Source organism: Schistocerca serialis, chromosome 1, assembly GCF_023864345.2.
Source record: "Schistocerca serialis cubense isolate TAMUIC-IGC-003099 chromosome 1, iqSchSeri2.2, whole genome shotgun sequence".
NCBI lineage: Eukaryota > Metazoa > Arthropoda > Insecta > Orthoptera > Acrididae > Schistocerca > Schistocerca serialis.
The window spans coordinates 271773781-271798943 of record NC_064638.1 but is presented as its reverse complement, the minus strand read 5'-3'; the positions used below and the strand labels follow the sequence as shown (position 1 = coordinate 271798943).

The following is a 25163-nucleotide window of genomic DNA, read 5'->3' as shown; positions in this document are numbered from 1 at the left end:
TAAGCCACCTCCTTTGTTGATGGACTACATTTTCTAAGCACTCTCCCAATGAATCTCAACCTGGTACCCGCCTTACCAACAATTAATTTTATATGATCATTCCACTTCAAATCGTTCCGCACGCATACTCCCAGATATTTTACAGAAGTAACTGCTACCAGTGTTTGTTCCGCTATCATATAATCATACAATAAAGGATACTTCTTTCTATGTATTCGCAATACATTACATTTGTCTATGTTAAGGGTCAGTTGCCACTCCCCGCACCAAGTGCCTATCCGCTGCAGATCTTCCTGCATTTCGCTACAATTTTCTAATGCTGCAACTTCTCTGTATACTACAGCATCATCCGCGAAAAGCCGCATGGACCTTCCGACACTATCTACTAGGTCATTTATATATATTGTGAAAATCAATGGTCCCATAACACTCCCCTATGGCACGCCAGAGGTTACAACATCTAAGGTCATCAGTCCCCTAGAACTTAGAACTACTTAAACCTAACTAACCTAAGGACATCACACACATCCATGCCCGAGGCAGGATTCGAACCTGCGACCGTAGCGGTCGCGCGGTTCCAGACTGAAGCACACCGGCCACACCGGCCGGCTGTCACGGTAGAGGTTTTGCTGTCCAGCGCCATGTGTCGGACATTTTGTGAACTTTTTTTTGTTCTAATAAAACCCCATGTCATTCCAAGCATGTGTGTCAATTTTTACCTCTCTATCTACATTATTCCGTGGTTAATTAATTTTTCAAATTTATGATCACGCGTTATAAGACTCGAATCCGGTAAAATGTTGTAAATCCGTCGAAAGCGGTCGAGACAGTTGCGAATAAAACATTATTTTCCAAACTAAATTGCGTGTTCCAAAGCAAATGTTGACAACGTCAAATTTCATTGACAGTGCCGCGATTTGAAGATTTCTGGAGGTGACGGTCGTGTTGGCGATGAGGCAGCTTCGAGAGCTGTGCCCGTTAGGGAGTCCCCAGGGAGATGCGCGGCGAGGCGTCGCTCTAACCTGGTATACGAAGTGCCAGGGCGGCGGCTGGGTCACGTGCCAGGGAAACTGCGGCGGCAGCGGCGGCGGCAGCATCGCAGACACGTGTTGTCGCGCCGCCCCCGGGGGCTGGAGGAGGCGGTGCGCGTGTCCGGCCAGCGGCGTCAGCTGCAGCGGGTGGTGGTGCTGCGGCGGCTGCTGCTGCGGAGGCGGCTGGCGATGCGCTTGCGGCTGGGCCTGCCCGCCGCCGAGGAACTGGCACGCTATCCAGTGGTCCATCCATAGGCGGCGACGCGCGCATCACTGACCGGCCGCGCGGCCAGCTAGGCACTGGTCACTCGGGCCAGATCCCACGGGAGCACCGAGGAGGACGCACTGACGCGCCCGCCGCGGGGAGGGGATGCCACCGCACCGCGAGACCTGCCCCCGGCCGCCGCCGACAAGTGGGAAAAATAATTGCGCGACGCCCCGATTTACATGAGAATCGGACGTCCGGTCCCGGCGCGCTGAATCGGTAACGACCCCGGGCTACAGTCTTAACTTAATTCCGGTCAGTAGGGTCCGGTGGTCCATTCGCGGCTCGACCGGTGTTCGCGTTCCTCGCCGTTACTGATCTCTGGGGGAGACCTCACCGGTGTCGGAGATGAGCAGTCGGGTTCATTAATTTCCACCCGGCTCGGCTTCAGTGCGCAGGTCTCTGTGGAACACACACCAGACGGATGAGCGGCGGCAACACGAGTGGTATCTATCACTCCCGCACTGAAAGACAGCTGATTTGGCAAGGTAATCTTGGAGTAATTCAGTGGAGGCGACCTTTTCTTTTCCTAATAATAGAAGACCCTTTCCAATACATATGCAGCCAGGAAAAACATAAATGTCTGGTGAAAAGAGCAGTCATGCGAAATCCCGACGCGACGTTACGTTGCATTTTGCTACGATGACGGGAAGATGATTTCAGCTCTGCTAGTGTCCGCAGCTCGTGGTCTCGCGGTGGCGTTCTCGCTTCCCGAGCACGGGGTCCCGGGTTCGGTTCCCGGCGGGGTCAGGGATTTTCACCTGCCTCGAGATGACTGGGTGTTTGTTTTGTCCTCATCATTTCATCATCATTCACGCAAGTGGCAAAATTGGACTGAAAAAAGTTGGGAATTTGTACGGGCGCTGATAACCGCGCAGTTGAGCGCCCCACAATCCAAACAGTTCTGCTTGTATGAGAGGGGTCCTTAGAAATACCCAAGCGACTTAAGTCCCAGCCGTCAACCGGATTGTGGAAGTGTAGGAGACATTTTAAAAGACGCAAAAGTATCACCGATGCGTATACAGTGTGTGTACCAGTTCGTTTAGGACTGATTTTGTGGATTTCCAAACTGCAATGCTATCTCGTGGCGAATTTCGACGTTACGATCCTTGAAGTTACAAAAAAGAGCTATGCAGAACGTCAAAGCAACAGGCATCTTGGACGCGAATGTAACAGTATGTGTCTGAATGGCTCTGAGCACTATGGGACTTAACATCTGAGGTCATCAGTCCCCTAGAACTTAGAACTACATAAACCTAACTAACCTAAGGACATCACACCCATCCATGCCCGAGGCAGGATTCGAACCTGCGACCGTAGCGGTCGCGCGGTTCCAGACTGAAGCGCCTAGAACCGCTCGGCCACCAGCGGCCGGCTATGTGTCTGACCCTCGTAGGAAAATGGCAGTGAAACAGGGAAGCAACATCAAGTTTGTTGAGTCCTCCAGCGTTTGTGGGTAACAATTCGTCGGATTCAATACGAACACCGAGATCCAGGTTCCTGGTTGCTCCTCCTTCACGGTATCCCAGTCCACAAAGCGAAGACTGTGCCCAAGCTTTTGGCCAGCAAACGGATCACAGTCCTGGATCACCAATCGTTTTCACCGGATATGGCGCCAGCCGACTTCCCGTTGTCCCCGAATTTGAAGCTGTCAGTCAAAGGACACAAGTAACTGAGGACATTAAAGAAACCTGTACTGCAGTACTAAACGCAGCTCCCAGAAAGAACCACAGTGACCGTTTCAAAATAGGTTTAAAACGATTTCAGATGTGTTTTGATTCAGAGGGAGGCTATTTTGAATAAATACAGTGATTTTGTGAATATAATCCATGACTTTATTTTTCATAGCCACAGTCCTAACCGAAGTGGGTCACACTGACGAGTGATTTTTAGATGGCCCATTCATGTGATATCTTTTAGCTGGCTGAAACTTAAAACATCGATGAGCCGCCTGTAATGTTACGTATCGAAATTCAAACCGACAAATTATATACATATCAAGCCCTAATGGGCAAATTCTTAAGAGTTCTCTGCAACAGATACCTGATGTCCATTTAATTGTTGTTGCTGTGACTTACTTAAAAAAAAGAGCCTGGGAAACTTGCTGCTGTGACGAGGACTCAGTTTTATTACGTAATCTAGCCCTATCAGTCTTCTGAGGGTTTCTGTACATTATTCTAGTAGGACTACGGCGCGCATCCTAACTACAGACCATGAGAATCACCTCTCCCATTCACTAAGGGTATTTTATAGTGAGTTGTTTCATTATCGTGTGGTAATGTTATAGTAGACCTACGGAGTAAAAAGTACACAAATCTTAGTAACGGAGGAAATCGAATGAAGGAAAAGTAAGGAATAAGTTGTCAGTAGCTGGGATCGTCACATGAGAATTTACGAGTACTGTGGATATTTCCAGTTACTATTAATCGTAATTGAATTTTACTTGTGTTGAGTTCTAAAAGCTTAGATGTGGCGCTTCCCGAGAAAGGAAGGAAGGAACATTAAGGTTTAGCGCCCTTTCAACGACCAGGAGGTCAATAGAGAGGGAGCACAAACTCTGATTAGCGAATGACGGGGAAAGAAATTGGCAATGTCCCAGCATTTGTATTAAGCTGTTTATGGAAACCAAGAAAATCTAAATCTGGATGCCCTACAAGGTTTCGAACCTCCGTGCTCGCGAATGCCGAGTTGTGCGATCTAATCACTGCGCCACGTATGTCGGTTTGGCGTTTCTAATATCCTTTTAGGTTTCGTGTAGCTCATTGGTGTGCGTTACGCATTAATTTCATCAGTTGCCTGAAGAGACAGCCCATGAGACTTTTTGACACAATTTTACCCCACTTCTTGTATTTTGGAAAATCCAGTACGCTGAAGTATCTGGGGTTCTGTATCGCCGCGGCTTCAGTTTCCCAATAAGTGAAAAATAAAGGAAATCAAGAAAGCATGAAACACTCGGATTTCCCCAAAAAGGGAAAGAAACTACAGCTTGAAGTAAAATTAACTGAAATACATTTTTACTTACACAAAAACACGTTCTTAGCTCTCCTAACACTTATTTAGTGGCCTTACATGCATGCCGATGAAAGTAGTTGGCAACAGTGTTCTAAAAATAATTCAGAACATTTGTTAAAGCGATAACTATCTTCCCGTTCTAAATATAGAAGACAGCGCCCTTTTTTCGGTTGTAATGGGAAGTGCCACGATAAACTCACATACCTAACAACTAAATGCAATATTTTTTTGTGTGAGAAAATACGCGTTCTTAATTATAGTAAAGGCACTTTGAGAAAATCTAAAATAAGAAGGCAATGGATCAAATTAAGTCTTAAAAATAGCGTAAGTCACATCATTCTCGTCAGTTCCTCACAGAAGCTCAACATTCTGGTAGTTTTAGGCAAGGTAAATTACGGGAAATATTGTTTGTTGTGTCAAAAACTCATGCTTTCGATTTACGGACACTGTCTTATTTGTTAGTGCAAAGTAATTCTTCGAAGAAATAAAATCTCATGCCGAGGATCAGTTTCATTTATTTATGTTTTGAAACGGTTCTGTTATCAAATTCTGCTTCATGTCAGTTTACTCCAGAGGAACGGACTTCAAAACCTTAGCCAACCATCCTGATTCTTGGTTTGCTAAAGCATTGAAAGATGGAGTAATTCTTTCAACAAACTCACTGCCGAAATTTCTTTCGTAATAGTAGTGTCCAAATAACCTTGACGTCGTCGGATTGTTCAACTTTAACCTTTTTGATTCAGTTGTTACCGGTCCTTAAGGATCTGTCATATGCGAGGTTAATATCAAAGTTTTTTGACGGTAGCGTAACTTGGTACGGCGGCCATTTATAGTTCGTCAAAAAGCATTACTTTGCGATTACCCATTACGGATATTGTAGAACCCAGTACTGTATATTAATTTAATAGAAATATTAATAACTACGACAGTTCACTTAGGAAATACTTATTTATTGCCGTTAGCTAACCGGACATGACTCGAAAACTAAGGAAATGCAATCCGAAAACAAAGGAAGTAGGTTACAAATGGTTCAAATGGATCTGAGCACTATGGGACTCAACTGCTGAGGTCATTAGTCCCCTAGAACTTAGAACTAGTTAAACCTAACTAACCTAAGGACATCACAAACATCCATGCCCGAGGCAGGATTCGAACCTGCGACCGTAGCGGTCTTGCGGTTCCAGACTGGCAGCGCCTTTAACCGCACGGCCACTTCGGCCGGCAAGTAGGTTACAGTACGCTTGTTCGCCCACTGCTTGAATACTACTCAGCAGTTTGGGATCCGTACCAGATAGGGTTGACGGAAGAGATAGAGAAGATCCAACGGAGAGCAGCGCGCTTCGTTACAGGATCATTTAGTAATCGCGAAAGCGTTACGGAGATGACAGATAAACTCCAGTGAAAGACTCTGCAGGAGAGACGCTCAGTAGCTCGGTACGGGCTTTTGTTAAAGTTTCGAGAACATAACTTCACCGAAGAGACAAGCAGTATATTGCTCCCTCCTACGTATATCTCGCGAAGAGACCATGAGGATAAAATCAGAGAGATTAGAGCCCACACAGAAGCATACCGACAATCCTTCTTTCCACGAACAATACGAGACTGGAATAGAAGGTTGAACCGATAGGTTCCCTCCCCGCCACACACCGTCAGGTGGCTTGCGGAGTATGGATGTAGATGTAGATGAACTAGTTAAAGGAAGTAAACAGATATTTCATAAATGATGGGTCGTAGTTATGAGTTTTTATATTCAAAGCGTATTATTCTCCATCAGTTGTGTTGACTGTTGGCTACAATGTGTCTCAGGTATTACTCTCATTCATCGTCAGAAAATTGGATACAGGCTCTCATGTACCCTGTGAAACACGTGATCATAAAAAAATGAAATATGTGACTGGAATTTTATTGTAACTGTAGGAATACTGTATACAGTCTAGAACGAAACGTGCGTAAAGTGTGGTTCCGTTTGTATAATTCAATTTTCCTGTCAATGTGCAGGAGGTGTACTGAATGTGGAACAGTACAAAAAAAAAAAAAAAAAATGGCTCTGAGCACTATGGGACTCAACTGCTGTGGTCATCAGTCCCCTAGGACTTAGAACTACTTAAAACTAACTAACCTAAGGACATCACACACACCCATACCCGAGGCAGGATTCGAACCTGCGACCGTAGGGACGGTACAAATAGTGATTCTCGTATTACTGTTGAATTGCAGGAATAATTTTGTAATAACCGCGTGCCTGTGTGTGTGTGTGTGTGTGTGTGTGTGTGTGTGTGTGTGTGTGAGCGCTCGCGCGCGCATGCTGGAGTCCGTGAATGTAGAAGTATAAGCGAAGCGCAAAATGTAAACACAGCGTCGGATGAAAGATTAAGCCATGAATTCCTGCCGCGGTAAAACAGGAAGCGGATAAGCTGAAAAAGGAAGGAACAGAAAAATATCTCTCTCACACGGAGCCCGGGCAACGGACTCGTCGTCCAGCAGTGGCGAGGCGAGGCGATCTCCAGAATAAGCGGGCCGCTTTTTTTTAAATAGCGCGAGGCACAATACAATGGCGTATAAATGCAGTTTTGTAAGGGCGGCGGGCATCAGATAACCAGAAAAAGCGGTCCAGCGGCTCAAACAGGTAGCGGCCGCCGGGCGCAGCATCCGCGCGGTAACGGCCGCCTCCGGCGCTGGGAAAACTCCGGTCCATGCGCGGTCACCCCGCAGGCGAGCCCGCCTCGCGGTCCTTCCTTCCAGATTCCGGCCCGCTTTGTGGACGCTGTTCCCACAGCCCAATGGCCGGACCACCACCACACCTCGCTCTGCGTCGCTTCCTCTTCCTCCCTCTTTACGCCCTTCTTGTTTTTCTTTCTCCTCCGCGGCGTCAGAGCAGCCGTGTCAACGTCGGGTCCTCCGAGTCGCCCGTGGCAACCGTTGGCTCGCTTCCAGCACCGGCAGACCACCTCGCTTCCCCTCCCAAACTGCGACCTGAAAGTCAGTATTCATCCGTCCTAATGGCCAGATAAGTTCGGCTATTAATCTGCCTGTCCCGCGCTGTACGCCTCGGTTCTCCGAGACGGCGCTGCCATTCGCTGTTAATAAGCCGTACGGAATCGGCGCCGGCTCTAGGAGAGCGGCATTTCTGCTCTTTCAGAGACTGCGATGTATATCGTGCCCGAAATTTTAAATTTTACTGTCGCGTTACCACTGAGAGGCGGGTGGGGAGGACGAAAACTAAGGGAGGGGGCAGGAGATACTATACCGGTAGCCCTCCTTTCGTGTTTACATCTCACCTCCAAACCAGTCCCACATCAAAACATATAAAAGAGGAAGGCTTTTTCCGCGTGGACTTCAACAGTTACAAACCGCTTCTTCGGCACTCCGTTTAAAAACTGTAGCATGTGCACGTGTTTATATGACTGAACTCGACAGGCCAAATCAGTACAGCAACATAACGCACACAGTTTAATCACTACATTGGTGGTGTAAAAAGGTTTCGAAAAATTTGCCCAGAGTCCACTAATATCATATAACACAACAAGTGGAGAAACCAACTCAGTCAGAGCTACTTCTAGGCGAGACAACAGTATCACTTGCGAGAGCCGGCCGATGTGGCCGTGCGGTTCTAGGCGCTTCAGTCTGGAACCGCGTGACCGCTACGGTCGCAGGTTCGAATCCTGCCTCGGGCATGGATGTGTGTGATGTACTTAGGTTAGTTAGGTTTAAGTTGTTCTAAGTTCTAGGGCACTGATGACCACAGATGTTAAGTCCCATAGTGCTCAGAGCCATTTGAACCATTTTTTTCACTTGCGAGAACACGGCAAGTGCCATCATTCGATTTCGCAGGAACTATGCTCAGTGCAAGAGAGATAAAAATAAGCGAACACCCGTCTCCGTTTTCGAGGTACTTTATGTGTCTTTTTTGGTGCTATAGCTTCAGACTCAATGGTGACTCACTGGTTAGTGAGTCACCTTCTTCGAAACCTGATTATTGTTTTTATGTATTTTTTTTTTTCATTTATCCACCCATGTTGGTAGAAGATTACTACACGACTGTTTCATATCAAATTATGGGATACAAGGGTGTGTTATAGTAATAGTAAAATTGCATCTGGAATTCATAACCAATCCTTATATTAATTTTTATATCTTATTTATATCTTTATTCTTCAGGAAGATTTGGTGCATTCCCTTGGATGATACCTATTGTAGAAAGATTCAAAACACAGTTATACCGACTACCGCCAGCATTACACGCAGGAAGGTTTGCCACAGTGACATTTCTTCGTATGAATGTCACACGGAAAAGAAACGTTGTTAACATTGGTGAAGATTTCGGGCGTTGGCAATAATTTCGCCGCAAACCCTGCGTAACGGAGCACTTTTCCAATAAGTGGTGCTTGCAATTATTTATGAATCAAGATGCACTATAAGAATTTTACCGAAAACAATTTCAAACAATTTTCTCATTCTTTAAATTGATTCATTCGACACACAGGTAGTAGACGAATAAGGACAATGATATGTCAGTATACACCGGAAAAAATTCGTGCAGTAATTAGACATGAGCATATAAATGAAAAACAAAAATAAAAGTAGTAATCAGGTTTCGAACATGGCGCGCAAAATTAAAAAAGCTGCAACGCTAACCACAGTGCACCATTGCGTCTACGTATATTACGCGGTAAAAGACATATACAGCACCTGGACAATACCTCGTAAACTTTGACCGTCCTTTTTTCAGAAGTGGTCGAGTATACAGGGTGTTACAAAAAGGTACGGCCAAACTTTCAGGAAACATTCCTTACACACAAATAAAGAAAAGATGTTATGTGGACATGTGTCCGGAAACGCTTAATTTCCATGTTAGAGCTCATTTTAGTTTCTTCCACCTACGCTCAATGGAGCACGTTATCATGATTTCATACGGGATACTCTAACTGTGCTGCTAGAACATGTGCCTTTACAAGTACGACACAACATGTGGTTCATGCACGATGGAGCTCCTGCACATTTCAGTCGTAGTGTTCGTACGCTTCTCAACAACAGATTCGGTGACCGATGGATTGGTAGAGGCGGACCAATTCCATGGCCTCCTCGCTCTCCTTACCTCAACCCTCTTGACTTTCATTTATGGGGGCATTTGAAAGCTCTTGTCTACACAACCTAGGTATCAAATGTAGAGACTCTTCGTGCTCGTATTGTGGACGGCGGTGATACAATACGCCATTCTCCAGGGCTACATCAGCGCATCAGGGACCCCATGCGACGGAGGGTGGATGCATGTATCCTCGCTAACGGAGGACATTTTGAACATTTCCTGTAACAAAGTGTTTGTAGTCACGCTGGTACGTTCTGTTGCTGTGTGTTTCCATTCCATGATTAATGTGATTTGAAGAGAAGTAATAAAATGAGCTCTAACATGGAAAGTAAGCGTTTCCGAACACATGTCCACATAACATATTTTCTTTCTTTGTGTGTGAGGAATGTTTCCTGAAAGTTTGGCCGTACCTTTTTGTAACACCCTGTATAACACAACAAGCGGAGAAACCAACTTAGTCAGAGTTACTCCTAGGCGGGACAACAGAATAACTTGCGAGAACACGGCAAGTGCCATCATTCGATTTCGCAGGAACTTTGCTCGGTGGAAGAGGGATCAAAAGAAGCGAACACCCGTCTCCGTAGGTACTCGACCATTTTTGAAAAAATGACGGTCAGAGTTTTCGAGGTACTTTATTTGTCTTTTCCGGCGCTATTGCTTTAGACAAAATGGTGACTCAGTGGTTAGTGTCGCGGTTTCTTAAGTTTGCGCTCCTTCTTCGAAATCCGATTATTGTTTTTATGTATTTTACTTTATTTTCGATGTATCCACCCATGTTCGTAGAAGGTTACGACACGACTGTTTCTTATCAAATTAGGGCATACAGGGGTATGTTATAGTAATTGTAAAATTACAACTGGAATTCATAACCAATCCTTATATTATTATTTTTATCTTATTTATATCTTTATTCTTCACGAAGATTTGGTGCATTCCTTTGGATGATACCTATTATAGAAAGATTCAAAACACAGTTATAGCGACCACCGCCAGCATTACACGGAGACAGGTTTGCCACAGTGACATTTCTTCGTACGAATGTCGCTCGGAAAAGAAACGTTGTTAACATTGGTGAAGATTTCGAGCGTTGGCAATAATTTCGCCGCAAATCGAGTGTAACGGAGCACTTTTCCGAAAAGTGGCGCTTGCAATTATTTATGAATCAAGATGCACTACAAGAATTTTACCGAAAACAACTTCAAACAATTTTCTCATTCTTTAAATTAATTCATTCGACATACAGGTAGTAGACGAATAAGGACAATGATATGTCAGTACACACCGGAAAAAATTCGTACAGTGATCATCCACAGACATGGGCATATAAATGAAAAACAAAAATAAAAGTAGTAATCAGGTTTCGAACATGGCGCGCAAAATAAAAAAAGCTGCAATGCTAACCACTGTGCACCATTTCGTCTGCGTATATTACGCGGTAAAAGACATATACGGCACCTGGAAAATACCTCGTAAACTTTGACCGTCATTTTTTCAGAAGTGATCGAGTATCTACGGGTAAGCCGAGACATGTCTTAGGTTATTCTCACTCCCCTTCCACTGACCGAAGTTTCTGGGAAATCAGGTTATGGCACTCGCTCTACTTACCTCGTTAGTAAGAATAAATTTCGCTGTTAAATAACTTTTCAAACGACCAGCTGTAATCTCAAATCAAAACTTATTGTCACAACAATTTACCCCAGGAACGTCCGCAGCTCGTAATCTAGTGGCTATCACTGCCGTCTCTGGATCACGGGGTCCCGGATTCGATTCCCGGCCGGGTTGAGGCTTTTCTCTGCCCTCATAGTGGATGTAGTGTTGCACTTCTCCTTTCATCATCATCATCATCATCATCATTCGTTGCAATGACTAGATTGGACTGCGTAAGAAAGTGGACTGTGTAAAAATTGGGACTTTGTACGGGCGCTGATGTCCGCGCAGTTGAGTGCCCCACGACCCAAACACCATCATCATGTACAACAAATCAAGATCATCGAAAGTATAAACTGTTCCATCCTCCGTCAATATGCTTTTAGACCAGCAAGTCTGGAATCGGAACAAGGAACTTACTACTTCCACAATGCATATACTCGTACATATGCGTATTATGCGAAGACTGGTTTGGTGCAGCTCTCTACGGTAGTCATGCCGAGGTGAAGAGTCTTGCGCAGCTCGGATTGACTTAAGCTGCAACCGTTTGAACGTACTTGCAGTAGTTAAGTCTTGGCTAAAGTGACCAGGCATTCCGATTCGTCCACGACAATTCCGATTTTTGGAATCCAGCCCCCTTGTCCCCAACGGGTTCTTTCGGTGCGCCTAAATATTCCGGTTTTTGGAAAGCAAATCAAACTCCCGATAATGTAAGGATACAATATATAACTTTTAATATTTATAGCGTTGGGAAAATATCTATACTTTATTTCAATATCAATATACTATGAGCAATAGACGGATCATTTTAACATCTTTTTGGACTACAAATGGCTTTCTTTTGACTTATGTACCTACGTAAAAAAGTGATTCGAGTCTCTTACAAATCCGTTACCAAACTGCAAAATTAATGATAACGGATTGTTCTAAGTGTGTGTTAATATGCAGCAGTTTGTCACATTACAGGAAACAGAGAAACAGAGCATAGAAAAAAACTGTCACTGCTATGCGTTGGATACAAATGTTCCAGGACTTCACATCCAAACATATATCTTATGAAAATATTTCGAAGACTGTGGAGTTCTGTTATGTCTTCCCGGTACAAATGCAACAGCTGAGCCTGTCTTTTGTTTCATAATTAAGATATGGAGAGATAACGCAAATGAAAGTAAAAACTTTGAAAGTCAACTGGGATTCTCTGACTTCTTAAACTTAAAGGGAAGCAAATGTTTGATGGAAGAAATTCATTCATTACAGAAGTATGGGGATATGAACAACTGAGTGTTAAAAGCTGTGTGTAATTATCTAAGCAAGTGTTGTATCTGTTTCCAAACTTTTAAGTGCATTATAATTATACAGTAACTATGAATGTGCCTATGTTTTAGATTATATTTATTATATTATCATATGGCGCCTATTATTCCCTTCGTTGTAAGCTTTAACAATGTGTAACAATTACAGAGTGTTATTGCCTTACAAGGAGTGCACAATTATAAAAATCGTCCCATCTTAGACTAACAGAAATGTTATCACCTTATCTTGAATCCCAATACAAATCTTCGGTACCGGATTTCAAAAACTTATATTGTATTTTTGTCTGTACTGCATATCGTTTCAGTTTTGTAATAGGTCACGCTCCACACAAATACTTTCAGGATACACTTCCTGAACACTTAGCAATATTTCCCTTTTTCAGAAACGATTTGTTTGCCATTGTCCTCTCGTCATTGTCGGCGAGTGTGGAGTCTTTTAAACACTGGTTACAAACTAAATTCAAAAACAATCAATAACTGCTTGAAGAATATCACAGAAGCTATCATTTCTGAACAACAAAATAGATTTATAGCACGTCGTTCATGCACAGAAAATGTGTTTGTAATTAGAAAAATTATAGAAAACACAAAGAATTTAATATAGAAATGCATATTGCCTTTAATTTGAGAAGGCTTTTGACCGTGTGAGCTGTGATAGCCTATTGAAGATGATGTCTGAATGTGAGTATCCTTATCAACTAATAGCGGTAGTGATAATCATTACAAAAATATGCGTTTTTAACAAACACTGCTTGGAATCGATTAGACGAAGTAATTAGTAACCAAGATTTTAGAAAAGGATATGGGCTACCACCTACCCCTTTTAACATTTACTTTGAATTCATTCTTTGTAGGTTCGAATCCTGCCTCGGGCAAGGATGTATGTGATGTCCTTAGGTTAGTTAGGTTTAAATAGTTCTAAGTCTAGGGGTCTGATGACCTCAGATGTTAAGTTCCATAGTGTTTAGAGCCATTTCTTCATTCTTTGTAAATACAAATGTCAAGTAAACAAACGACTAATGATAACGAATGAGGAATATCTGACTATTTTCGTTTGCAGATGATTTCGTTATTATTTACAAGAATGAAGATGAAATTCAAAGATCAGTATACCAGCTGAATGATATATGCAAGAAATATAACTTTAAGATTTCTAGTAATAATGGCTCTGAGCACTATGGGACTTAACATCTCTGGTCATCAGTCCCCTAGAACTTAGACCTACTTAAACCTAACTAACCTAAGGACATCACACAACACCCAGTCATCACGTTCTAGTAATAAAACGACAATAATGACATTCCGAGGAAAATATCCAGTCAGATCAAAAATGTTTGGAGGATTCGGTTTTAGAACAAGCCTCTCAGTTCTCTTGTCAGAGTGCGCCATAAGTTTTGATTTTGATTCAGATATTGAAAATAAAATACACCAATTCCAAGCTGACTGTAGTATCATTAGCAGAACATTGGGCCATAAAGTGCAAAGAGAGATCATGAAAAACTATAAAGTGATGGCATTTCCTGTGTTATCCTATGGAAGCGAAAGCAGGGTTACAAGAAATAAAAAGAAAAATCAAACAGCAGAGATGAGGTTCATACGTGAGAGGATGGGATGCACAAGAAGAGACATGGTTATAATTAAAGATATTAGTACATAATTAAATATTTTCAACACGAATGAAAAAATTCAAAAATATCGTGAAGATTGGAAACAACACCTCATGAGAATGCAAGGTCACAGAAGTACCCGGAAGGTCCTGAACTACAAGCCGAGTGGAAAAAGAGATATCGGAATACCTCGAAAAAGTGAGCCTAATCCATGAAAGGAAGATGATGCTGATGAAGAAGAAATAACACAACTTACTTGTTCGTTTGTGTGTCTCATTTCCTAATATAATTCTGTCAAAATCGCCTGACTGAATTCGATTACATTGTTTTATCCATGTCTTACTTTCGTTCAAGCTCATCTTATAATATCAGTGCAAGACAATATCTATACTGTTCAACTGAATGTCGAAGTCCATTGCTGTCTCTGACACAACTGAAGTGTCATCGCAAAACCTACAAGTTCTTATTTCTTCTCCCTGAGCTTTAATTCCCTTTCTAAATTCCTCCGTGCTTTTCTGTACTGTTTTCTGAATGTACAGATTCTGTGACGTGGTGCATAATCTGCAAGACTGTCCTTCTCAGTTACTGTTTTCATGTTCATGTCCTTTCAAGTCTGATGACTGTAGCCGGTATCTGTACAATTTGTAGACAACTCCTCGTTCCGGCATTGTATTCCTGCGATCTTAAGAATTTGGAAGTGTGTATCGCGGTCAATACTGTCGAAACCTTTCTCTAAATCTACAAACGCCATAAACTTATGTTTGCCTTTCTTCACTCTACCTTCTATCGTACGTCGTAGAGTCATTACTGCTTCGAGTGATCTCACATTTCTCCCAAGCTGAAACTGATCTTATCCGTGACGACTTCCACCATACTTTTTATTCCTCCGTCAATAATTCGTTGTTAGTATTTTGTAACTATGAAGCAAAGCTATGGAAACAGAAAAACCGTATTTAGCCTGTCTTACAGTGCGAGTCGTTGCAGAATGGCTGGATAAATATTGAAAGTTTTTTCTGAGGAATATTAATATCAGTAGATATGATGGGAAGAGCAGATCTGGGCAGTTGATTACCTGTTCAGAATAAGCCAAAAGTACTCGACGGTGTTCAAGATGTATGACTGGAGATATCTGATTACGTGCCGAACTTTGTCCGCGTATTCGTTAAATCCTCCTGAACTGGCCAACTATTGCAAATGGGTGTAACCACATTTCGGGTGACGGCGTCTTTACTAAAAACTGTGAATCATGGGAAGCAGCTGTCTATTTAAAAAGTCCACGTAATCTTTTTCTGTAATTCGTCTTTGGATTACAATCATCTACTTACTACACAAATTCTTCTCTGACTGCCATCACAATTTCTTTTTGATGAGAGAGTATTGCTGTTGATGTTGTTGTTCGCTTTAGTGCTCTTAACGAGACGGCCACCAGCGCCTTATGAAGGTAACCGTAACTGCTCAGTTAAGAAACAGAAAATAATAAAATAAAACAAAAAAATTGAATTACAATATTTAGAAATACAAAGATACTTCCAACAAGAATGTCATCTTGCGTCACTCGTAACGCATTGAATCAAACCGTCATCCTTTGGTTCTTGCACTTGTACACTGTACGTCAATGACTGAGGATTGCATCTCCAATCTTTGTTGGTAATGTTGTCATACGAGTTGTTTTTTGTCAGCAGTGTTGGTCCTGGGACACTTCTCACACTGCCGGTCTGTGGTATGCTTTCTCCAGTTGACCGATTTCCAAGGATATATCCGCACGGAAAGTATTTGTGTTCTTCCGTGTTACCTCTTGTTGGTTGCAGAGACAATAGACAAATAGTGTAGCACACCGCAGGCTAACTATTTTTGTTGTTTAACAAACGATAGTCGCAATGCACAAATTCCAAGTGTTTCTGTAGGACTGACCATGAAACCTGCGTCTGAATATTAACATTTAAGTTTTCCATGTTTTCCCTACATCACACTAGCGGACTGGATTGAGTACTTTGAAGAGGCCAAGGTCAATTTGTTCTTTCATTCTTCTTCAGATTAGCTGGTTTGATACGTAGCTGCATCTATGTTAACAATGATACTGTGTAGATCGGGTAGTAGGTGGCCGTATGGCGATGACCTAAGGCAATAAAAAGATCAACACTCTCAGTGTTACAGCCTCACGAAACTGCAGTGTTCCGGAACGTAAGTATGGGTGTTCATACAGCTATATTAGTAAAATTTATTTGTTCCTGATTTGGTTGCAAGAGCTTCCAACACCAGATTATGCGAGTTTCTTTGTCACATATCAGTATTTAATATCTTTTTTGATCTAGTTGGAATACAGTGTAACGCAGTTCGATTCCCGTAAATTGCTAATTTGGTCATTAATGTGATTCCATCCTGTATCCAGTTATGTGAAATAGTTTTGTTATATCGTAAATTGTCAAATCGATGTTAACAAGAGGTCACTGCTAGTAGAAAAATTGTAGGTGCTCAATTTGAAACTGTGTTTGGTCTTTGCACTTTCTTTTCAGTTGAATTTTACATTCTGTTTGTGGAGCTGGAAACGTTGAGCACATTTTGTTTCCTCTTTATGAAGTAAGCACCTGAATGGGAAACCAGTTTAAATTCCTTTTTTCACCATCTCGAAGCATGTTCGTTTGTGTTCTACAGATGATTGGGGAAAGAGAGACGATCTTAATTTCAAGCAAAGCTTCGAATCGCGATTGTCTTAGTGAATAGACCGATATACTGCGGATAAAAAATTAACTGAAGTTTCCGTCGGCGCTTGTGTTACCTTTTTTATATTGTTTGTGGATGATCTTGCAGATTAGTGAAGAAACAAGAATTTACTCGCTGAAATGTCAAATAAATTATACCTACCTTCTTGATCAATATCTTTTATGAAAAGCACACCACTCCATCTTTCGGCTAACCGTACAGCAACGTATTGAGAAGTTCAAGAAGAAATAGGCAGTCTTGGTTGCAAAATGGTTTTTATTTATTTAATTTGAGACGCATTTTACTCTACAGTAGCGTCATCAGACAACGCGTAAGAATACTCGAGGACCACAGAACGTTCTGCAAATCACCAAAAATGGTACGTTGTCCAATAAACTATACAGGGCACATCCACCTGCGTTTACGCGTATCCGCTCTTCCCAGCACAACGCTGGAGATGTTTACGACAGAGGCCAGGTAAGTAAAGCGTCCTTGTGCCACCCTACTAGGCAGGAGCCGTAAACGTGTGCCATTAGGACGCTTTACTCACCTGACCTGAGTTGTAAACATATCCAGCATTGTGTTGGGAAGAGCGAATACGCGTAAACACAGGTGAATGCGTCCTATATGTATTTTATTGGACAAGATGCCATTTTTGGTGATTGCGGGGCTTTCTGTACACTTTCCAGCGGTCTTCCGGTGTTTTTACCCGATGTCTGATGATACTCCCGTGAGATTGGAATCCGTCACACATTAAATAAATAAAAAACAATTTTGCCACCGAGACTGCCTAACTTTCTTGAATACCTTTTATGGTTTTTTCAAAGTCACTCCCCCCTGTCATGCATGGGCTTCGTAAGAGACCTTTTTATGTATAGTAAGTAAAGATTACATCTTGACTTCTAGGAAGTTTAAAGTTTCATACATCTGTGAGCTGATCTTCTTGTGTCATGCAGACATTAGTAAGGAGTAATACCCAGCAACACAAAGAAGACCCAGTATTTAGACGCGTTATACATGTTTTTAATGCTGATTATGTGAATGATATTGTTCCGATACTGAGACTTTATCGCACAACTCGCCACAAAGTCGCTCTAGCAGATCGCGTATGTCGGAGTCTTATTCAAAGTTACACTGTTTGTGTTACCATAATATTTAATAGGGTGATTTACATTTAGAGTTAAATATGAATGGATGACATACTCAAGATAAAGAAAAAGATTCAATAACGTACGTGTAACTAGTTTTACGAATATATGTGTAAGTGTATTTCTGTTATCATCCTTACCTTTAACGAAACAGAATAAAGTTGAAAGAAACTTAGCCGGCCGTTGTGACCGAGCGGATCTAGGAGCTTCAGTCTGGAACCGCGCGACCGCAACATTCGCAGGTTCGGATCCTACCTCGGACATGGATGTATGTGATGTCCTTAGGTTGGTTAGGTTTAAGTAGTTCTAAGTTCTAGGGGACTGATGACCTCAGATGTTAAGTCCCATAGCGCTCAGAGCCATTTGAACCATTTTGAAAGAAACTTAATGGGATTCATAAGAGTCTATACAAATAATTTGGGCTGCCTAAGTACTATATAGAACACAGGGACAGGCTAAAGCAAACCTGTTATAGTACCAAACTCTGATGTGCAGATCCAAAAGAAAATTAAATTTTAACTCTCCGTCGACGACGAAGTGATTAGAGACGGAGCAAAAGGTTGGATAGGTATCTATTTTGAGAGAACCATACCGCCTTTTGCCTTAAGTGACTTTGGGGAGAACATAAATCTGAACGGCCGGACAGGGGTTTGAACCGCCGTCTTGCTCAATGCGAGCCCAGTCTATTAACTATCGCGCCATCTCGATCGGCCACTCAGTTCCAGTGGAGGTGACGCGAATGTTGTCATTTATGAACATGACGAAAAGGTCTGTATGAAAATGGGCAGTTAATCAATTTTAAATTCGGAGAAGTAGTGTCTGACTGAAGCATTTATTCTTAAACAGCTGACGGGATGGAGGGGGGGGGGGGGGGGGGGGGGGAGCTTATATAGCATCAATCTATTACGACACAACAGTGTTGGTCAATGGGATTCAGTATATGACGGTAGCAACACAAATTTTTCCACCTTCTTTTAAAAAATGTATACAAACAAAACTGAACATAAAAGTAGAGAAGGTAAGAGCCATGAGGGGCTCAAACTGTAAAAACTTAAATAGTTGGAAAGATACGTGAGATACTTAGTAAGAAGAAATACTTGGGGAGATATTTAAGACATTAAATAGAGGGATATGGATAGTCGAATAATAATAATAATAATAATAATAATAATAATAATAATGCAAGGCACAGAAATAAAACTAATTATGTGAACAGAACCAGTAACAAACGATGACAGTATGCAGAAGCAGAGAGGGAAAATACCGAGACACACCGTAAAAGAGGTCATCAGTGAAAGATCCGTGACAAGCCTTTCATAAGGCAGCTTCAACTGTAGTCTTTCAGAAACCGGAAGCTAAACTCGTTCCCTGGGAACCTGGCTGTAGCATCTTCAAATAACCATCCATACCCTGCTACACGAACCGCTAACATAGCTTCATTCAACTGACGAATTACTGCTTTCGAGTCGTGAACCTACCGCTGTGAACATTAACGAATCTGTGCAAATCTTTATAACAGCTGCTTTCAACCTGTAATGTTGACTACAGTCTCTGTCTTCTCTTACGTTTCCAGTGTTATCAAGACGTCGATAATACACTCATTCTTATATACTTGTAGGTGCAGTGAGATCAATGTGTGGTACCCATGGTGTTCATTAATTGGCATCAAAGATTAACTCCCCTGATGAAGACCTCACTTGACTGAATAAACTAACAATGCATACTGAATAGGTTCCCAGATACGTAAGTGGCTGCTTGAAGACTTTTTCAGTAATAGAACCCACTAAGTTATCCTCGACGGTGAGTGATCAATTAGAGGTAAGGAAGTGTGATAGGGCCGCTTTTATAGTATATATATATATATATATGAGATCTAACCGACAGAGCAAAAAAAAAAAAAAAAAAAAAGAATCAGATGGCTCTAAGCATTATGGGACTTAACTTCTGAGGTCATCAGTCTCCTAGAACTACTTAAACCTAACTAACCAAAGGACATCACACACATCCATGCTCAAGGCAGGATTCGAACCTGCGACCATAGCAGCAGCGCGATTCCGGACTGTAGCGCCTAGAACCGCTCAGTGACAGATGGCGGCTATTGAACAGCAATCTGCGACTATTTGCTGATGAGTCTGTGGTATATGATAAGGTTTCTATCGTTTAGTGACTGTAGGAGAATACAAGTGACTTAGACAAAATTTCTAGTTGGTGTGATGAATGGCAGCTTCCTCTATATCTAGAAAAATTTAGGTTAATGCTGATGAATACGAAAAACAATCCTGTAACGTTCGAATACAGCATTATAGGTGCACTGCTGACACAGTCACGCCCTTTAAATATCTAGACGTAACGTTGGAGAGCGATATGAAATGGAATGAGCACTTAAGGACGGTAGTAGCGAAGGTGAACGGTCGGAATCGGTTTATTGGGAAAATTTTGGGAAAGGGTGGTTCATCTGTAAAAGAGGCTGCAAATACAACACTAGTGCGACCCATTCTTGATAACAGTTTGAGTGTTTGGAATCCCCACCAGGTCGGATTAAAGAAAGACATCGAATAATTTCAGAAGTGGCCTGCTAGATTTGTTAGCGGTAGCTTCGATTAACACACGAGTGTTACGGAGATGTTTCATGAAATCAAATGGGAATTCCTGGAGGAAAGTGGCTTTGTTTTACCGATACACTACTGAGAAAATTTTGGAACCGAGATTTGACGTTGATTGCAGAACGTTTCTTCTGCCGCTAACGCACATTTTGCGTAAGGACCACGAAGATAAGAGAAATTTGGGCTCGTCGGCGGGATATTGGCACTCGTTTTTCCCTTGCTTTATTTGCGAGTGGAACAGGAAAGCAAATAATAACAGTGGTACAACGTACGATCCGCCATACACCATACTGTCACTCGCGGAGTATGTCTGTAGATGTAGAGGAATGCAAGTGGACAGTAGCTAAAGAACAGGTTCGTGAGATATGCCTCCGGTAGTTACAATGTGGGAGTAGTAGAAACACAGATTCGATGCTGATCGGACACAAGCAATCGCACTCTCTCAACGTTTAATTTTCTAATATTTACTTAAAGAGAGCGTCGCCGCCGCTACATTTTGGAACTTACTTGAATAACGAACTGAGAGTTTAATTTGGTTTCGCTTCCATCCTTGAATATAAATAAGAAACAGTGCATCTCGGAGACTATAAAATTGATTTCAGGGTGTTTACAAGACTTTAGTGGAGCTAACGCTTAGTACCATTTTTATTTCTCATTCAGTGTTTATTATACCATCCACCCTACTTACTGATAATGAATAGTGATAATAATAAAAAAGCTACAGATCAGATAACTAGGCGATAGAATCAAAAAAAGTTAACAACAGCCTAATTAAAAACTACATTTGATTCTACACATTTATTGTTGTAAGGAAGAGGGGCAGCAGCCTTTTCAGTAGTTGCAGGGGCAACAGTCTGGATGATTGACTGATATGGCCTTGTTACTTAACCAAAACGGCCTTGCTGTGCTGGTACTGCGAACGGCTGAAAGCAAGGGGAAACTACAGCCGTAATTTTTCCCGAGGACATGCAGCTTTACTGTATGATTAAATGATGATGGCGTCCTCTTGGGTAAAATATTCCGGAGGTAAAATAGTCCCCCATTCTGATCTCCGGGCGGGGACTATTCAAGAGGACGTCATTATCAGGAGAAAGAAAACTGGCGTTCTACGGATCGGAGCGTGGAATGTCAGATCCCTTAATCGGGCAGGTAGGTTAGAAAATTTAAAAAGGGAAATGGATAGGTTAAAGTTAGATATAATGGGAATTAGTGAAGTTCGGTGGCAGGAGGAACAAGACTTTTGGCCAGGTGATTACAGGGTTATAAATACAAAATCAAATAGAGGTTTAATAATGAGTAAAAAAACAAACAGCATAGTGAACGCATTATTGTGGCCAAGATAGACACAAAGCCCATGCCTACTACAGTAGTACAAGTTTATATGCCAACTAGCTCTGCAGATGATGAAGAAATAGATGAAATGTATGACGAGATAAAAGAAATTATTCAGGTAGTGAAGGGAGACGAAAATTTAATAGTCACGGGTGACTGGAATTCGTCAGTAGGAAAAGGGAGAGAAGGAAACATAGTAGGTGAATATGGATTGGGGGGAAGAAATGAAAGAGGAAGCCGCCTTGTAGAATTTCGCACAGAGCATAACTTAATCATAGCTAACACTTGGTTCAAAAATCATAAAAGAAGGTTGTATACCTGGAAGAATCCTGGAGATACTAAAAGGTATCAGATAGATTATATAATGGTAAGACAGAGATTTAGGAACCAGGTTTTAAATTGTAAGACATTTCCAGGGGCAGATGTGGATTCTGACCAAAATCTATTGGTTATGAACTGCAGATTGAAACTGAAGAAACTGCAAAAAGGTGGGAATTTAAGGAGATGGGACCTGGATAAACTGAAAGAACCAGAGGTTGTAGAGAGTTTCAGGGAGAGCATAAGGGAACAATTGACAGGAATGGGGGAAGGAAATACAGTAGAAGAAGAATGGGTAGCTCTGAGGGATGAAGTAGTGAAGGCAGCAGACGATCAAGTAGGTAAAAAGACGAGGGCTAATAGAAATCCTTGGGTAACAGAAGAGATATTGAATTTAATTGATGAAAGGAGAAAATATAAAAATGCAGTAAATAAAGCAGGCAAGAAGGAATACAAACGTCTCAAAAATGAGATCGAGAGGAAGTGCAAAATGGCTAAGCAGGGATGGCTAGAGGACAAATGTAAGGATGTAGAGGCTTGTCTCACTAGGGGTAAGATAGATACTGCCTACAGGAAAATTAAAGAGACCTTTGGAGAGAAGAGAACCACTTGTATGAATATCAAGAGCTCAGATGGCAACCCAGTTCTAAGCAAAGAAGGGAAGGCAGAAAGGTGGAAGGAGTATATAGAGGGTTTATACAAGGGCGATGTACTTGAGGACAATATTGTGGAAATGGAAGAGAATGTAGATGAAGACGAAATGGGAGATAAGATACTGCGTGAAGAGTTTGACAGAGCACTGAAAGACCTGAGTCGAAACAAGGCCCCGGGAGTAGACAACATTCCATTAGAACTACTGATGGCCTTGGGAGAGCCAGTCATGACAAAACTCTACCATCTGGTGAGCAAGATGTATGAGACAGGCGAAATACCCTCAGACTTCAAGAAGAATATAATAATTCCAATCCCAAAGAAAGCAGGTGTTGACAGATGTGAAAATTACCGAACTATCAGTTTAATAAGTCACAGCGGCAAAATACTAACGCGAATTCTTTATAGGCGAATGGAAAAACTGGAAGAAGCGGACCTCGGGGAAGATCAGTTTGGATTCCGAAGAAATGTTGGAACACGTGAGGCAATACTAACCTTACGACTTACCTTAGAAGAAAGATTAAGAAAAGGCAAACCTACGTTTCTAGCATTTGTAGACTTAGAGAAAGCTTTTGACAATGTTAACTGGAATACTCTCTTTCAAATTCTGAAGGTGGCAGGGGTAAAATACAGGGAGCGAAAGGCTATTTACAATTTGTACAGAAACCAGATGGCAGTTATAAGAGTCGAGGGGCATGAAAGGGAAGCAGTGGTTGGGAAAGGAGTGAGACAGGGTTGTAGCCTCTCCCCGATGTTATTCAATCTGTATATTGACCAAGCGGTAAAGGAAACAAAAGAAAAATTCGGAGTAGGTATTAAAATTCATGGAGAAGAAGTAAAAACTTTGAGGTTCGCCGATGACATTGTAATTCTGTCAGAGACAGCAAAGGGCTTGGAAGTGCAGTTGAACGGAATGGACAGTGTCTTGAAAGGAGGATATAAGATGAACATCAACAAAAGCAAAACGAGGATAATGGAATGTAGTCAAATTAAATCGGGTGATCCTGAGGGAATTAGATTAGGAAATGAGACACTTAAAGTAGTAAAGGAGTTTTGCTATTTAGGGAGTAAAATAACTGATGATGGTCGAAGTAGAGAGGATATTAAATGTAGACTGGCTATGGCATGGAAATCGTTTCTGAAGAAGAGAAATTTGTTAACATCGAGTATAGATTTAAGTGTCAGGAAGTCGTTTCTGAAAGTATTTGTATGGAGTGTAGCCATGTATGGAAGTGAAACATGGACGATAACTAGTTTGGACAAGAAGAGAATAGAAGCTTTCGAAATGTGGTGCTACAGAAGAATGCTGAAGATAATGTGGGTAGATCACGTAACTAATGAGGAGGTATTGAATAGGATTGGGGAGAAGAGAAGTTTGTGGCACAACTTGACTAGAAGAAGGGATCGGTTGTTAGGACATGTTTTGAGGCATCAAGGGATCACAAATTTAGCATTGGAGGGCAGCGTGGAGGGTAAAAATCGTAGAGGGAGACCAAGAGATGAATACACTAAGCAGATTCAGAAGGATGTAGGTTGCAGTAAGTACTGGGAGATGAAGAAGCTTGCACAGGATAGAGTAGCATGGAGAGCTGCATCAAACCAGTCTCAGGACTGAAGACCACAACAACAAGGAAATTCTGCTGTCGATAATATTACAGAGCTGAACATAACGTTGTGCTAATGAGAAATTTTGTGGAGTTGTTTGGAAAGGCAGCCTTGAATGTGAGGTTCTTCAGTGGTGCACCAGATAACTACTGCTTCCATATAGTTTCACTCATAAAGAATGGCATGTCCTATGCTACACGACTATCTTGTTTGTTTATTATTATTATCATATTTAGCTCTGTAAAACTATACTGCGTAATATATTTTTACTACATGACTAAATCTGAATACTTGGAGGTTTTTCCTTTAGTTTGATTACGACCGACTGTTCCTCTTGACCACGTACAGCTGAACTACAGTAGATATTTGTTTCTAAAGATCTTGATGATGACGAATTAATGAATACTAATTTTCCTTTTTCATTCTTGTTTAACATTGAATTTGGTACTTTCAATGCTGTTGGCCTTAATACTAATATCCTTCTGCACGGCGTAAACACAACAAACGGGTTCACTGCTATTGGCGCATGAGAAGTCGGACATTAGAAGAGAAATATCGTTACACGGCTACTAGCCTTCTCATTTAATAAACTGAAAAATTATTCTTGTCAGAACTGTTTTCACATCGCATTTATAATCCGCGACTGGGACTCATATCAGACTACGCGTGAAATTTGTAGAGGCAAACGCGAGATCGCTCAGTCATATTAATTAGGTCGTTATGTCGCGAAACAAGCAATGCCAGTCCAAGAAATCAGCACTCACGACTTTGCGAGTAAAATACGGAAAACATACTAAACTGAAACTTTTCAAAAACGGACAGTCCCGAGGGGAAAAACTATGTGT

The 25163-nt window shown here is 41.8% G+C and overlaps 1 protein-coding gene across 3 annotated transcripts in view; it reads right to left on the bottom strand.

The window, feature by feature from the left end:
- Positions 1–25163, bottom strand: part of LOC126467694 (uncharacterized) — a 424429-nt gene that overhangs the window by 229651 nt on the left and 169615 nt on the right. For all 3 annotated transcript variants that reach the window (XM_050096485.1, XM_050096486.1, XM_050096487.1), the window contains exon 2: positions 1023–1698. In XM_050096485.1, coding sequence (XP_049952442.1) covers positions 1023–1280 — 258 coding nt within the window. In that variant the 5' untranslated portion in view covers positions 1281–1698. The remainder of the gene's footprint in view (positions 1–1022; positions 1699–25163) is intronic.